At 48.1% G+C, this 12,500-nt stretch overlaps 1 protein-coding gene and 1 non-coding gene across 3 annotated transcripts in view; one reads left to right on the forward strand and one right to left on the reverse strand.

Moving 5' to 3' along the window:
• Nucleotides 1-7,061: 7,061 nt before the first annotated feature.
• On the forward strand, nt 7,062-7,133 carry TRNAG-GCC. The gene has a single exon. It is a non-coding gene; the product is annotated as a tRNA-Gly (tRNA).
• A 1,146-nt stretch (nt 7,134-8,279) lies between these two features.
• The window catches only part of LOC122067783 (NADH-ubiquinone oxidoreductase chain 2), a 5,480-nt gene continuing 1,259 nt past the window's right edge, over nt 8,280-12,500 (reverse strand). The window contains exons 2-3 of one of the 2 annotated variants that reach the window (XM_042631620.1): nt 10,245-10,816; nt 8,280-8,515 (exon numbers count right to left, since the gene is read on the reverse strand). In XM_042631620.1, coding sequence (XP_042487554.1) covers nt 8,327-8,515; nt 10,245-10,816 — 761 coding nt within the window. In that variant the 3' untranslated portion in view covers nt 8,280-8,326. Of the gene's footprint in view, nt 10,817-12,500 lie in introns of both variants that reach the window. The other variant, XM_042631619.1, reaches the window with a different exon arrangement.

Below are 12,500 nucleotides of genomic sequence, written 5' to 3' on the forward strand. Positions count from 1 at the left end.
GAACAAGAGAACACGAAGATTGAAAGCATCGGCGACAAGCCTTTGAACAGTTCCGTTACCGTTACTCCAAAACTGATGCTATTTCATAGGCAGAAGAGGAATTATCCGCAGAGGAAGACGCTGAATCTAAAGTAAACTTTTCCTCTCGGCCTCCCCGTCTTTATGAAGGGTTAGGATATATAGCTTGACTGACTGAGCCGGGGGAGGATGGACTACGTTACCAGGCCGAAATCCATAAAGGTGCGAAAGCCGCTTCTCTCCTATGTTCAGATCAAGAGAGTGAAATGAAACAGTCCTTCAGAAGAAAGCTCCTGGCCCGGTCAGGGTGGTGGGTGTTGAGGCCTACCTCGGAATATCACCCTATGGTATCACCCTGCGTCTCTACCTCGTGATATGTCCTTGTCGCCCAAGACAGGCAGGAGTAGCCGGCATATGCAACGGCTGGTCTATCAGGGGCGGATTGGTGAACAGAATACGGCCCGGCCCTAATCCTAATCCTAATAGAGTAGAGCAAGTTCTCCCTTCTTCTGCTTGAAGGTAGTGTCATCGAATTCCTTTCAAAGCCCCATAGGTTATAAAAAAAGATCTATCACCGCTTTAGGTGATTGCGCTCTTCGACAGTTTGATCTTTCATTGCCAATCACCCGGCATTGGATCAAGACATGCGTTCGAGGACAGTAACGGATTCGTTCCTAAAAAGGGCAGAATACTCCTTACCATCCTTTCCCGAAACCCGAGCAACCTGATTTCTCGCGTCAAAGGCGCGTATATCGCGCTTGTCTTTAGCCCTTTTGAGCTGAACAACGCCTACCCTTACCCCCTTGCTTTCTATCGATATGGGCCAGCAGATTCCAGGTGTAAATAAAACTCAGAAAGCGCCCCGCTAACGCCCCTTGACTAGCTAGCAGCGCTTTTGGGGCCATAACTACAGGGCAAACCGTAGAGAGGCAAACCAACACTTACCGCAGCTCAATGAGGTACCAATCCAGTCATACTACCACCCACAAACTTAGGGGAGGCACTCGAAGAGTCCACACCCTTTCTTCGTCGTTCCGCATAATCAAATCAAGATGCGGTGTCTGCCTATTCATTACATCGGTGAGTGTACAGCGCTAGGCATCTCTCTTGTCTTGGGGCAAGGGCCGAGACTTCGGGGCATGCCTGGCACCACCTCGATCAGCAGTGCTTGGTGAACGGTAGATGCCCGAATAATAGTTTTTTGAGGCATTATTCAATCCGCCTCTCGAACTTATGGAGTAGAACCAACCAACCTCGCTTGAATATCTCAGCCTTGCTAGAAACAAGCATTTCTGAAGCAAGGTTGGGGCTAGGTCTAACCTTTATGAAAAATAGAATTAGTCCTTCTCTACTCCTTCGGAGCCTCAACTATTCATTTTCCACAGGGAAAGGAGAAAGGAGGGACCTTTTACCACCGCGCCACATTCCCGCCTTGACAAAAAGCGAAACGGGACTGAGTGTAAATCAAAAGCAGTCTCGGTTGCGAGCCTTACCCACCTCTGAAGGGCACCAAAACCGGAATCTCCTACTCCACTCTAGTTGAACTGAGCCAAGTCAACCTTGCCCGAGGCAGCAGCCCTTTATTTTGAAAAGGTTGATGCAGGGGCCCACTTAAGCTGTATTAAAAGAGTTGTAACCGGGTCCCCTACTGGGGTGCCAACAAGCCCGAAACCCCTGCTATTCGCTCTTTAAAGCGTCAGAAACAAGAACTTCTCTCTTTCTCGCCCTCTCGACTTCGCCAAAAGCGCCTTCTGTTCCTTCCTGTTCTGATTGTAGACCTACCCTCTTCTTTTGATTGTAAGAGCTTGTCCTCCCCTTACTATGTCATTTTCATCCGCGGTTGGAAAAGAAAAAACTTCCCTTGCTTGATTAGAAGAAAGCAACAACTTCTGGCTTCGGTCTTTCTAGATAGATCTTTGGATTAAGTAAGAAGGAAGAAGATACCTCTGATTCAATCGAGGTCTTTAAAGCCTCTTTCTATGACATGTGCTTTTGCGTTTTAGGATGATCTACCCTTAACCGACCCCGCCCACCGCCCATGGTGAAAATCATTACGCGCCTACTTTCCTTTATGGCTTGTTGTACTACTCTTCCTTGTTTCCTTCCACGGCTCCCCTAGGCTTGTGTTTGTACACAAAAAAAGAAAGAGCAGTTCGAGACAAGAATCACTTCCTTTCGTGGGCAGCAACAAAGGAAGGCTTTTTCGCAGCCACGATTGGCGGGGTAAGAGGCCTGGATGGGCAGACCTATTGCCCATGTTCGTTACACCAAAACCTGTATTATATATGTCTTTCGGACTAAACAACCTTATACGAGTAAAGGCTTAGTAGTCGTCTAGTTCCTTCTCACGGTCATTTTGCGAGAATAAGACGGGTGCCCATCCATAGAGAGGAAAAATAGACCTCTTCCATTGGTTTGAGATCAAATCCTCGGGGGATTGCCGGGAATCCACCTATCAGACTGGGAGAAGTAAGTGTTCGGGCAAGGTCTCAGATATAGATAAGGAAGAGGATCTGCAAGACCAGCAGGTAGAAGTGCTTCACACGATGGGAAGCACGCACGGACACAAATAGATATATATAAAGATAGATGATAGATGCAGGAATCATACACTGACTGATTCGAGTCCAGGTACGGCTCTTGCACTACCCTACCTACAGCACAAGAAAGGGCACAGAAACTACTCCACTGGGGAGTGCTTAGGAGCTGCTCCGTTGGGTAGTGTTCCGATCCGAGAAGATCCGTCTCACTCCACAGGTTCGGTTGCTTCATCGGGTACGGAAAAGGGACTATTCTCGTGTTCAAGTTTGCCGAACTCTTTCCTGCTACGTAGTAGTAGTAGTAGGGCTCACAAAACAGAAGTCGTGTCCAGTGACCAAAGCAACTCGGACTACTCTACAAAAGAAGGTACGACTACTGGGCGATTGACCGCTCTAAAGGGCGAGAAGACTCCCAGTTACGATCTTCCTTGATTATGCGAGACGGGGCTCTTGCTGCTCCATATTTTGTTGGGATGCGATAAAAAGCCTAAAAGGAATTACCCGAAGGAGGGTTCGTAAAAGCTCAGTGCGAACGAGACACTTTATCCACACCAGCCGTAGGTTGAAGGTGTGAATCCGCCAAACGGGGCGGCTGCCCAGCAAGAGGACTATCCCGCGGCAAGGCAGTACAGCTGCTTTCTTTATCCCGCTTCCCGGTAGTCCGTGACGCGCCAGGTGCTGGAGGTAAGCAGTCGATGTAGTACTTATGCAGAGACAGATGACCAGTAAGTACACAAAGCACCGTATGCACGATGAGATAGTAAAGGGGTTTTATTTGATAGTCTCGAAGGTAGTTCTGGTCATACAGACAAAGAATGATGAAATCATGGCCCGCGGTAATGCCCTCTTGCCCGACCTTCCTTCACTCCCCAGGTGAGATAGCTAAGGAAAGCAAACAGCCGGGGTCCAGGAGGATCACAGGCACTCAAATAACTTACAAACAAGATGGTTGGCTTCCCAAGACGTTATTGCTTCGGATAGAGAAGGAAATCAAGAACTATTCCATTTTTACAATAGATATAGGCAAAGCTTAGAAAGAAAGCTATTAAGCTAGCGAAGCAAAGAAAGAGCAAGAGAAAGCTCTTCGCTCAACAAGCTAGCCAAGCAAGCAAGAGAAGTAGGACTTTCTCTTTCCAGAAGCAAGAGTAGTAGCCCTAATTGACCCGGTGGGGAGAGTTCTCCCGATCATTGAGTCACAGCTGAGCTGGGAATTCTCAGCTAAATATCCGTTTTCCAGATGGGGTCAGAAGAGCTTGAGCTGTTGGTTCGGGTGGAATAGGATATTTAAGATAAGTAGATTTTTAGAGAAAGCCTACCAGCTAGCAAGGTTGGCTGGCCGACTAACCGAAGGTATTGTGTTGGAGTTCGACAACTGATAATACAAAGTCATACATTCAGTAGTGGTCATCCGTAGTGAAATAATAAGAGTTCTATACATCAGCCGTGGAATACCTATCGAAAGCCTTTAACGCGATTAACTCGTCTATAGGCTGCTCGGCAGGGGTTCCTACCAAGCAAGCAACGGAGCTCAAGAAAGGGTGCGCAAGAGTAACCCTTCTCGTCTTATCTCGGAACACCGCCAGTGGTTGTTCCACGTACCCTTGAAAGCGCTGTAAAGGATGCTGCACTTACCTGGACTGGAAGGGATGTTGTTGCACCCCATGAGACAATCTCTTTTGAGCAGGAACAGTTTTTCTGTTCTAAGCATCTTTTTAGGACTCAATTTTATAACCCTAAAAACCGACCTCGCATCGGCTGCTTGCTTGAACTTTGACCTTCCCCAACCGCCAACCCTGGTTCGTCAACCACTCTACTCCTTCTATGTTGAATCTGGTCTATCTCTTGCCCCTTACTCTACCTGCCCCAACCACCGCCCTGGCTCTGGGATTTCCTCTTCTTTAGTGGCCTCCTTGCCGCTTTCCAGCTCACATCGTTTCATTGGCCTCTGCCATTTCTATTGCTCGGACGTACCGCCTTGGGCCTGGATTCCACTTCTTCAAGAGCTATCTTTTCAGACCTCTATACTAATAGCGTCTGGGCACTCATTGACGGTGTTCATATCACACTCGACGTATGAGGGTCAGCGAATATGGTATTGAACTTTTCTCCATCCCATAGCATCATGCATTGATGCAGTGTTGAAGGAACACTTTAGTCTTAGAATTTCGATTTCAAAGTCGAGATTGGGTGGGTCAAGGTAGAAAGAACAGTGTTCAAGTGGAGCGAAGGTAACTGCTTGGTCGTCTGACGACAAGAGAAGGTTAGTCAACGACTAGTAACGACCTTGGTGTTGAACGCTCACCCGGGCTAGGCAAAGGGGTGTAGAAGAACTCAACTATCAGAATCGTATGCGAGAAACTATAAAAAAATGCTATAATAAAGCGCAATAGCGCGGCCTTTAAGCTACGTTGATGAGGCTTTTGGGGACCTATTCGACCGAAAAAAAGCAGTTTTTGCTTCAGAGAGGAGGGCTCTGGGGCTTTCTCAAACTTCTCTCTTGAAAGCGCTGTAGCTCGCGCATCTGATCCATGCGTTCGGGTGCGAAAGAGCACAGAATTGCGGTTCGGTGGAAAGTTCACGGTAACTGCAGAGGGAATGCGGCTTTAATAGTTGTACTCTGTAAGACCGTGGATTATTAGGGGCTTCCCAACCAGAAGCACGAGAGAGCTTCTTCCTTATCACATAAGGTCCTTCATGCGCAACAGAGGGAGAGATTTCGTCCGATCCATGTGACCGAAATTGCATCTACAACCCAAGATGTCCAAAAAGCTCACTGCTCTTCCCCTCGTCCGGTGCCTCCTGGTAGTACCAGAGTCAGGTCGAAAAGAAAATGAAGTTCTTCCTGTCCTAATTTACACTCAGAAAGCTTGACCTTGACTCACTCATGGGTCTTCTGGCAGCCATAACCACAAGCTCTCACGGGTAGCAAAAGACTGAAGCGGCCCATGAAATTGCGCCAACCGAAGAGCCTCGAATCAATAAGGATTTCACCTCGAATAGCGCTTCTTTTCGCTCTGCCGAACGAAATCTCCGGTCAAGAAGTAGCTTTCGCACCAGTGATCAAATTCTTACTCTCAATTCCGCTCGACATCAGCACCTTGCCTCTTGCTGGCCTGTATTTTATTTACTTCTTCTGATGGTCCCCATCTCCATCTAACGCCGCTTCAGGGTAGCAACGGGAAGGACTCAATGAGGCGCTGATTAAGCGTCAGGCGGCCTGTACAACCTTCCCTGCTATTGGTAGTCTGCTCCCGACGGGAGAAAACTCGCCTTCTCGCGACACTCCTTCGGAGCCTCATTTACGATTCTTGGATCCGCCTGCACAGAAGGGGAAACCTTATCGAAGTAGATTTCAAGAAAGGCGCGACAGCAGCTCATACTGAGCAAGATCATGTTGTAATAAGGAAGCACTTCACTTAGGGCAGCCAGTCTCACTTCACGCAGCACAGCGCCTTGCTATTTGCATTCATCCTTTTAACTTACCGAAGTGAGGAAAGCCACATTGGGGATCGCGAGCCGGGTGGGCGGCGAAGATCTTGTGTGTGTCAGCGAAGTGTTTCCGGGGTTGAAAGCACGGGTTGGAAGCATGAGCGATGAGCTTCTCGACTTCGATCTTTGTCTTTGATAAGTTATGGGTTGATTGTGACCTAGTATAGGACTGATCCAAGGCAATTCAACTCGGGTATTCAACGAGTCGACGCAGCCTAGAAGCGCAACGAAGCGGTCGAAGGAGGAGGGCGATAGGAAGCAGACCCAATGCCCCGGGGCGGATAGGCTCTGTAAGACCAGGCATTACACTCTCAAAAGGTGTAGGACCAGTCCATGGTCACAATATCAGCACACTCAATGACATAGAGCATACGTTTGGTATGTTAGGTATAAAATAAGGTCAGGCAGTCGAGAACTCACTTTGCTCTCGAGCTACCTTATCGTACTTGTGCGGATTGATCAGATCCGCTAACCCCTTGTCGGCGTCAACCGATATGGACCTATGACGCCCGGAACCGAAGCGAGGATCTCATGCTATCATTGAACGGATACCGAACCGCCATACTCAGGTAACCGGTCTCTGTTCCAAGTACATCAACACACCATAGCTACTTAGGGCCGCACCCTCATGGGTCCAGATCCACGAATCCCTAGTATCGATAGTTGCCTAAAGCAATTAATGGCGCAATCAAATAAGGCTCTACAACATGCCGCAACGCAATAAGGCTATAGTTTCGCTCTAGTTGGGCAATGAAAGGAGGCCTCTTCCGCCATTCTTTCTAAATGCTTTCTTTAGCCTTTGAAGCGCATTAGTCTCTTTTCTTTTCATTAATGTAGTATACATAGTCGTTCAGAATAGCGTATAATAAGAAAGTTGTTATCTTTCTTACCCTAGCCGCCTACCGGGCGAAGTACTCGACCGGAGATCTTCAGTTTTGTCCGGCGGAAAACAGAAGTCGTCCGTATCAAGTGATACGTGAATTGCTCAGTAGTGCTTCGCCACTACCGGAGCTGGCGGAAATAGCTTAATGGTAGAGCATAGCCTTGCCAAGGCTGAGGTTGAGGGTTCAAGTCCCTCCTTCCGCTCCTGGCTTCGTCGTTCAGTGGTAACGAGTGGAGTGCGTCAGTCATCGGTTCAAATCCGATATGCGGAGGGCTTTTTCTTTGTTTTCTTTTTTGAATCTCGATTGGCTTTGTGTTCCGTCTAACTCTCCTTTATAGAGCTAGCTATCGTTATCGTTTTCAGCTAGAAATTGTCTCATTTCTAGCGTGTCATGGTTGTTCGCATGCATTCATCTCAAAAGAAAGGGAAGAGAGGGAAGGCCTCTTTGTATCTAGCCCTTAGGTACACATTACAGGCTCTGAAAGAGTCCTGTATCTTTCAATTGTTTGGCATTCATCATCCAAGCTTTAGTGCACAATGCGGCTTGTCGTGCGAACTTGTGATGCAACGATCAAGAAGGTAGAGAGACAGTCGATTAAGCATACTGCGGTCACTGCGATGGTCACAAGCTCTCACTGGAAGGATCGGAACACACAACAGTAGCCCAGGCTTAGGGCGCATGATCTCATTGCAGGGCTTGACCACTCATGTTCATCTCGATAAGAAGACGTCACTCCGCTGGGGTACGGCAGCTGATAGCTAGCTTAGGCTTCTCGGCGTTTCTCCCCTGCATTGATCCATTGTGTTAGCCGGCGAGAGTGGGCATGCTTTCATCGCTTCCGTGCTCCTAGTTGGCCATTGAGGAACGTGATGCCCTACGGGGGAAAACATTGGGTGAAGATGGTTGGCTAGGTAGTGCAGTTGAGGTCGTTAGCATAGCTTGCCTTGGCCAGACTGGGGAAGAACCAGTCGCAAGGACAGGAACGAGCGTACTGTAGACAGTATGATAGAGAGGAGAATGATATTTACTATTAGAATAACATAGAATAACAGTTTTTAGAGAAGTGGAATAGAACCTGTATCAGTGACTGTCCATCCCAAGCAAACCTCCCTCTCTCCCTTACGCTGTGCTACCTCTCGCTGCCTGCCTTCCTTCGTTGCTTCACTCTCATCCGCTCTACCTCGCACTGATCTTCCTCCGCTGCCTTGTCCGTTGTCTGTCTTCCTTCATTCGCTACCTCTCGCTGTCTCTCTCAATCCCATCCGCTAGCAATCTTCACTGCTCTGGTTGAACTACTTGACACTTTTGTGCTCCTGCCTTCCTGGCAAATTTGAAACCAGTTTCAAAGCGGGATCCTTAGCCCACCCTTTCTTTGAACCTTGTCAATGATCGAACTTAAAGATATGAACTGAGTGCCATTTGATGAGTCACTGAGAACAAGGGAGAGGGATATGGAAAGGATGAAGTAATGAAAGAGGAAGTCATTGCTAGTAGTAACGACTTGTCACGATCCATTGGTTCATATAGAATCCATGTCCTAGGTGTATCAAAAAACATTCTTTTCGCTAAGCGTATATAATAAAATAGAGTGAAAGGGTCCACCCCGAAACCAAGGGGGTACTAACTAACAGCTGAGTCCTCTCCGAACCGCAGGAGATAGTTGCCCATCATACGGCTCACCAACTTCACTTGCCTCTATGGGGGGCTCGCTCCGGGCAGGTTCGGATCACTTACAATACACGGCTCTACGAAGGAAGGGGTTGGGTTAGGAGCGTTTTCAATATTCTTCTTTTCCTCTTTGTCGAGACGAAAAAGGAACCCAGCAACCAAGCAACGGCTGAGCTAGCTGATCTACGACCACTCTCTCCCGGTGGTCGAGCTGCTCTACGACCACCTGATTTACAACCAGCCTGTGGTCGAGCTGATCGTAGAGCACCGTTGCGCTAACGCAGCAAGAAAAGCGCTAACGCCCCAACTATAAACGGGCGTGCTAACGCGTCAAAGCATGCTAACGCGTCTTAGTAATAGGTTTGTGAGCTGATCGTAGAGCACCCTTGCTTCTTTGGTCGTAGATCAGCCTTACTCAAATAGGGGCTCATCCGTTGCTTGTTGGGAAATGTGAGTCTGTTTTGTCCACTTTCTCCATCCCCCTCTATCAAAATGATCAAAAAGGAGATGAAATCCTTCTTATTCCCGTGTTCGATCTCTTCCATCTCTGCCCCGCTTCCATGTGGGCAGAGACCCCTGTAGAGAATGAAGAGGGGCCAAGGATCTTCCTCTCAACAGTGCTTCTCGAGGCTCCACTCCCCCCCCAGAATAAGTAAGGCCCCGTTAGCCTGGGCTGAGATGGGGATAAGGAGTAAGGATTGAAGCCCCCCTTAGCTCTGCCAGGCACTGGACAGGGGTTAGCTCTGTAAATGTGTAGAGCCAAGTGTAGTGTGGTGTAGTAGTAGGCACTTCTAGGCCCCTTCCCGGCTACTGGATCACTCCAGTGCTTCGGGTACTACGGACCCTCTGCCATCCATTGCAGCAGAGCCGTTTCATGAGCGGGGGGGCTAAGCGCAGTTCTTTGAATCAAACAAACGTTGAATGAAATCGATTCTTTTTTAGATATCCGGATAGATGGATGGATCTATCTTTCTATTCATATAGATTACTATAAAAATGGATTTAGCAATATATGTAGCGTAGCAAGAAGCCCCAAATCCTTGATTTGGCCAGGAAACACTGCACTGCTTTGGGCCCAGGAAGCGAAGGGAATGAGCTCGGCTGCTTCTCCTCCACACTTCTTTTTCTCCGTGCCCGTTCCGCATGCGCTTCGCGCGCCATTGGCGCTTTGCTCTCCTCTTATTCTTCATTGGACGGTTCGGATGGACTTCGCCGTTCTTTCCCAACTAAAATAGAAAGGGCTGTATCACATCGAGATGTCGATTCGTTTTCCGCCCCCAATGAGATGGGGAATTTGTAACCTCTGTCCCTTCATCTTTCTGAATCGAGGCCCGGCCCGGCTCGCGTCGTTCCAACAACCGGGTTTATCAACCCCCCTCAGTATACGATCGCGCGCAGTAACTGGGAGTCCTATTACACCTAAGGCCAACTTCAATTCACCAAACCAAGGTTCATCTCGTGTAGTGATTGTGGACTCGTACAAGGATATTGAGTAGACGGTTGATGTATCAGACTCGACCCTTTCTTTCGTAGCATGCATTCCCATCCGTGTCGCAACTGATTCGGTAAGCTACGTGTCCGGTGCACGGAAAACAGCCTTCGGTCCCCCAAACTTACTTACTCATGGCAACCTTCCGGCCGCCCAACGACCTATAACGCTAGTCACTACTCCCACTGGGGCTAGGAAGTAAGCCCCACAACCCAAAGCGGCGAAGAACAAATAGAATTTGCTACGAAAGCCGGCTAACGGGGGTATTCCTGCGTATGAGAACATAGTAATGGAGAAGGTAATAGCCGAAATAGGATTCGTTTTGGCTAGAGCGCCCAAATCCGCTATATATTTGACACGGGTTTGCCGTAATGCTGGAACTATGGCGAATGCATCTATCGTCATTGATGCATAAATAAAGATACCAATTAGTAGTGATTGAATTCCTTCTAGGGTTCCACATGAGAAACCAGTACGAATATAACCTACATGTCCAATCGAACTATGAGCTAGAGGTCTTTTGACTTTCGTTTGGGCCATGGCGGCCAGTGCTCCTAAGATCATAGAAGCAATGCTGCAGAAAAAGAAGATTTGTTGCAATGTAGCTCCATAGGAACCATAAATAGAAACACGTGACATATTTGCAGAAATAGATATTTTAGGCGCAATAGAAAGGAATGCTGTAACCGGGGTGGGTGAACCCTCATAGATATCAGGTGCCCGCATATATAGAGTCAAAAGAGATATGGAGTCCGAAGGGGAGGGGGGTTTTCTTCGGGGCTCGAGAGATGGAATAGATAGGGCCCCACAAGTTGTTAATTCGCCGCTGGGGAATTCACACGAAAGGGAACGAGGAATTCTCAACGAAAAAAGTGCTCTCTGAACCGAACGTGAAAGTTGTTTTCCATCAGACGGCTGTTCCCGTAACTCCACTCTCGACTTGGATTATATATCCAAAAAGGTCCGCTCTCGGCCATTCCACACGCTGCCTAGCAGAGGCGTGGTTATCTGAAGTGGATTCTCTCTTTTGTAGTAGATGCCGAACCTGCTGCTCAGTGGGCGGGCGCAGCAGCTACATGGACCCCTTCCTTTCTGTTGTTGCCAGCGCTTTCCCGGGCCGAGCCGGAATTCTTTATTAGAAGGGGCAGGCAAAGCCCGAAGGCTGCTATCCCAATAGGCCAGCGGGCGGAACGAGGAGAGGGCCCGGCAATCATACCACCGCGGTCGAAAAAGCGTGTTCCCTTCAGATAACACGCACCGTAGGCCATCCTCGGCCTTCTTCGTTTTCGATGAAAAACAAATCCAATCTCGATCTCCGAAAGCGTTTTCCCGGATCAAGGGCCCTTCGTCGAGCCTTTCCTTTAGTGGTTGGGGGAAGCATTCCCTTATCTGAACTTGGCGGGCATTCTTTCGCTATGGGGTGGGTTTGGTTTTCACATAGGCTCAAACATGATTTGAAGGGTCCTAGCTACGCCATGCGTTCAATACCAAAAAAGCCTCTGGAAAGCTGCAGGGATGACAAAAAGAGGGCGCTTTCCTGTGTTGCACTGAAAAAAAGGACCTAAGATAAGAGCGTCTTCTCTTAGGTTTCTTCCTCCGCGCCCGCCGCCGCCCGGCCCGCGTTAGAGGGGAAGATTAGCAAAGCGGGAAAAGACAGAGGGAGGCATCTTATTTGATTCTCTTCGCGATAACTTCCGGATCGGAGAAGCATTCGGAACGGGCTCCGCGTTCATTTCGTTGGCAGAAACGATCCAATCTATTCGGGGCTTCGGGGAACCCAAAAACGAACTCTTTTGACTTGATTCATAGATAGAATCAATGGATAGATAGACAAGAGATAGATGAACGAGATATCTTTTTTTTTTCTATAAAATACAGAGGAATAGAATAGAAATCCCTTTAGATGTCTATGTATCCTTTATCATCTCCCGAATTTCTTTTTTATCGTTATCGTTATATCTGCTCTCTCTAAAAAAAAATGAGAGAGAAAGAGCAGCTATCTATTGATACCCTATATCGAACACTCATTCCTATCTATTGATCGAAAGATCTTCGTCAAATACCGGACTTTGCCTTTTTGATTTAGGAATTCCTCATATCCAAGGCAGCTTACCACAAGCACCCCACCCCATACGACTAGTTGGGGGGGCTGTTCGCCTTTTGAATCAAACAAAGTAGTAGGGGCTTCATAGCTACTTTCATTCTAAAGGAAACCGAAGAACCAACCTTTAGTCAATAGGAGCCCTACTTCCTTCAGTCGCAAACCAATTTCTTAGTCACCGGGCGGAGCGCACCTTTGGTACTTCAGTAGGGCTGATAGTGACTTCAACTTACTTATAGGGGGGGTAGGGCGACGAAAGGCTACTTCAATGACGGAAACAGCCGGAAACTCGAGAGGGTCGCCTTTGGAAG

Source organism: Macadamia integrifolia, unplaced genomic scaffold (genome assembly GCF_013358625.1).
Source record: "Macadamia integrifolia cultivar HAES 741 unplaced genomic scaffold, SCU_Mint_v3 scaffold3125, whole genome shotgun sequence".
Classification (NCBI taxonomy): Eukaryota; Viridiplantae; Streptophyta; class Magnoliopsida; order Proteales; family Proteaceae; genus Macadamia; species Macadamia integrifolia.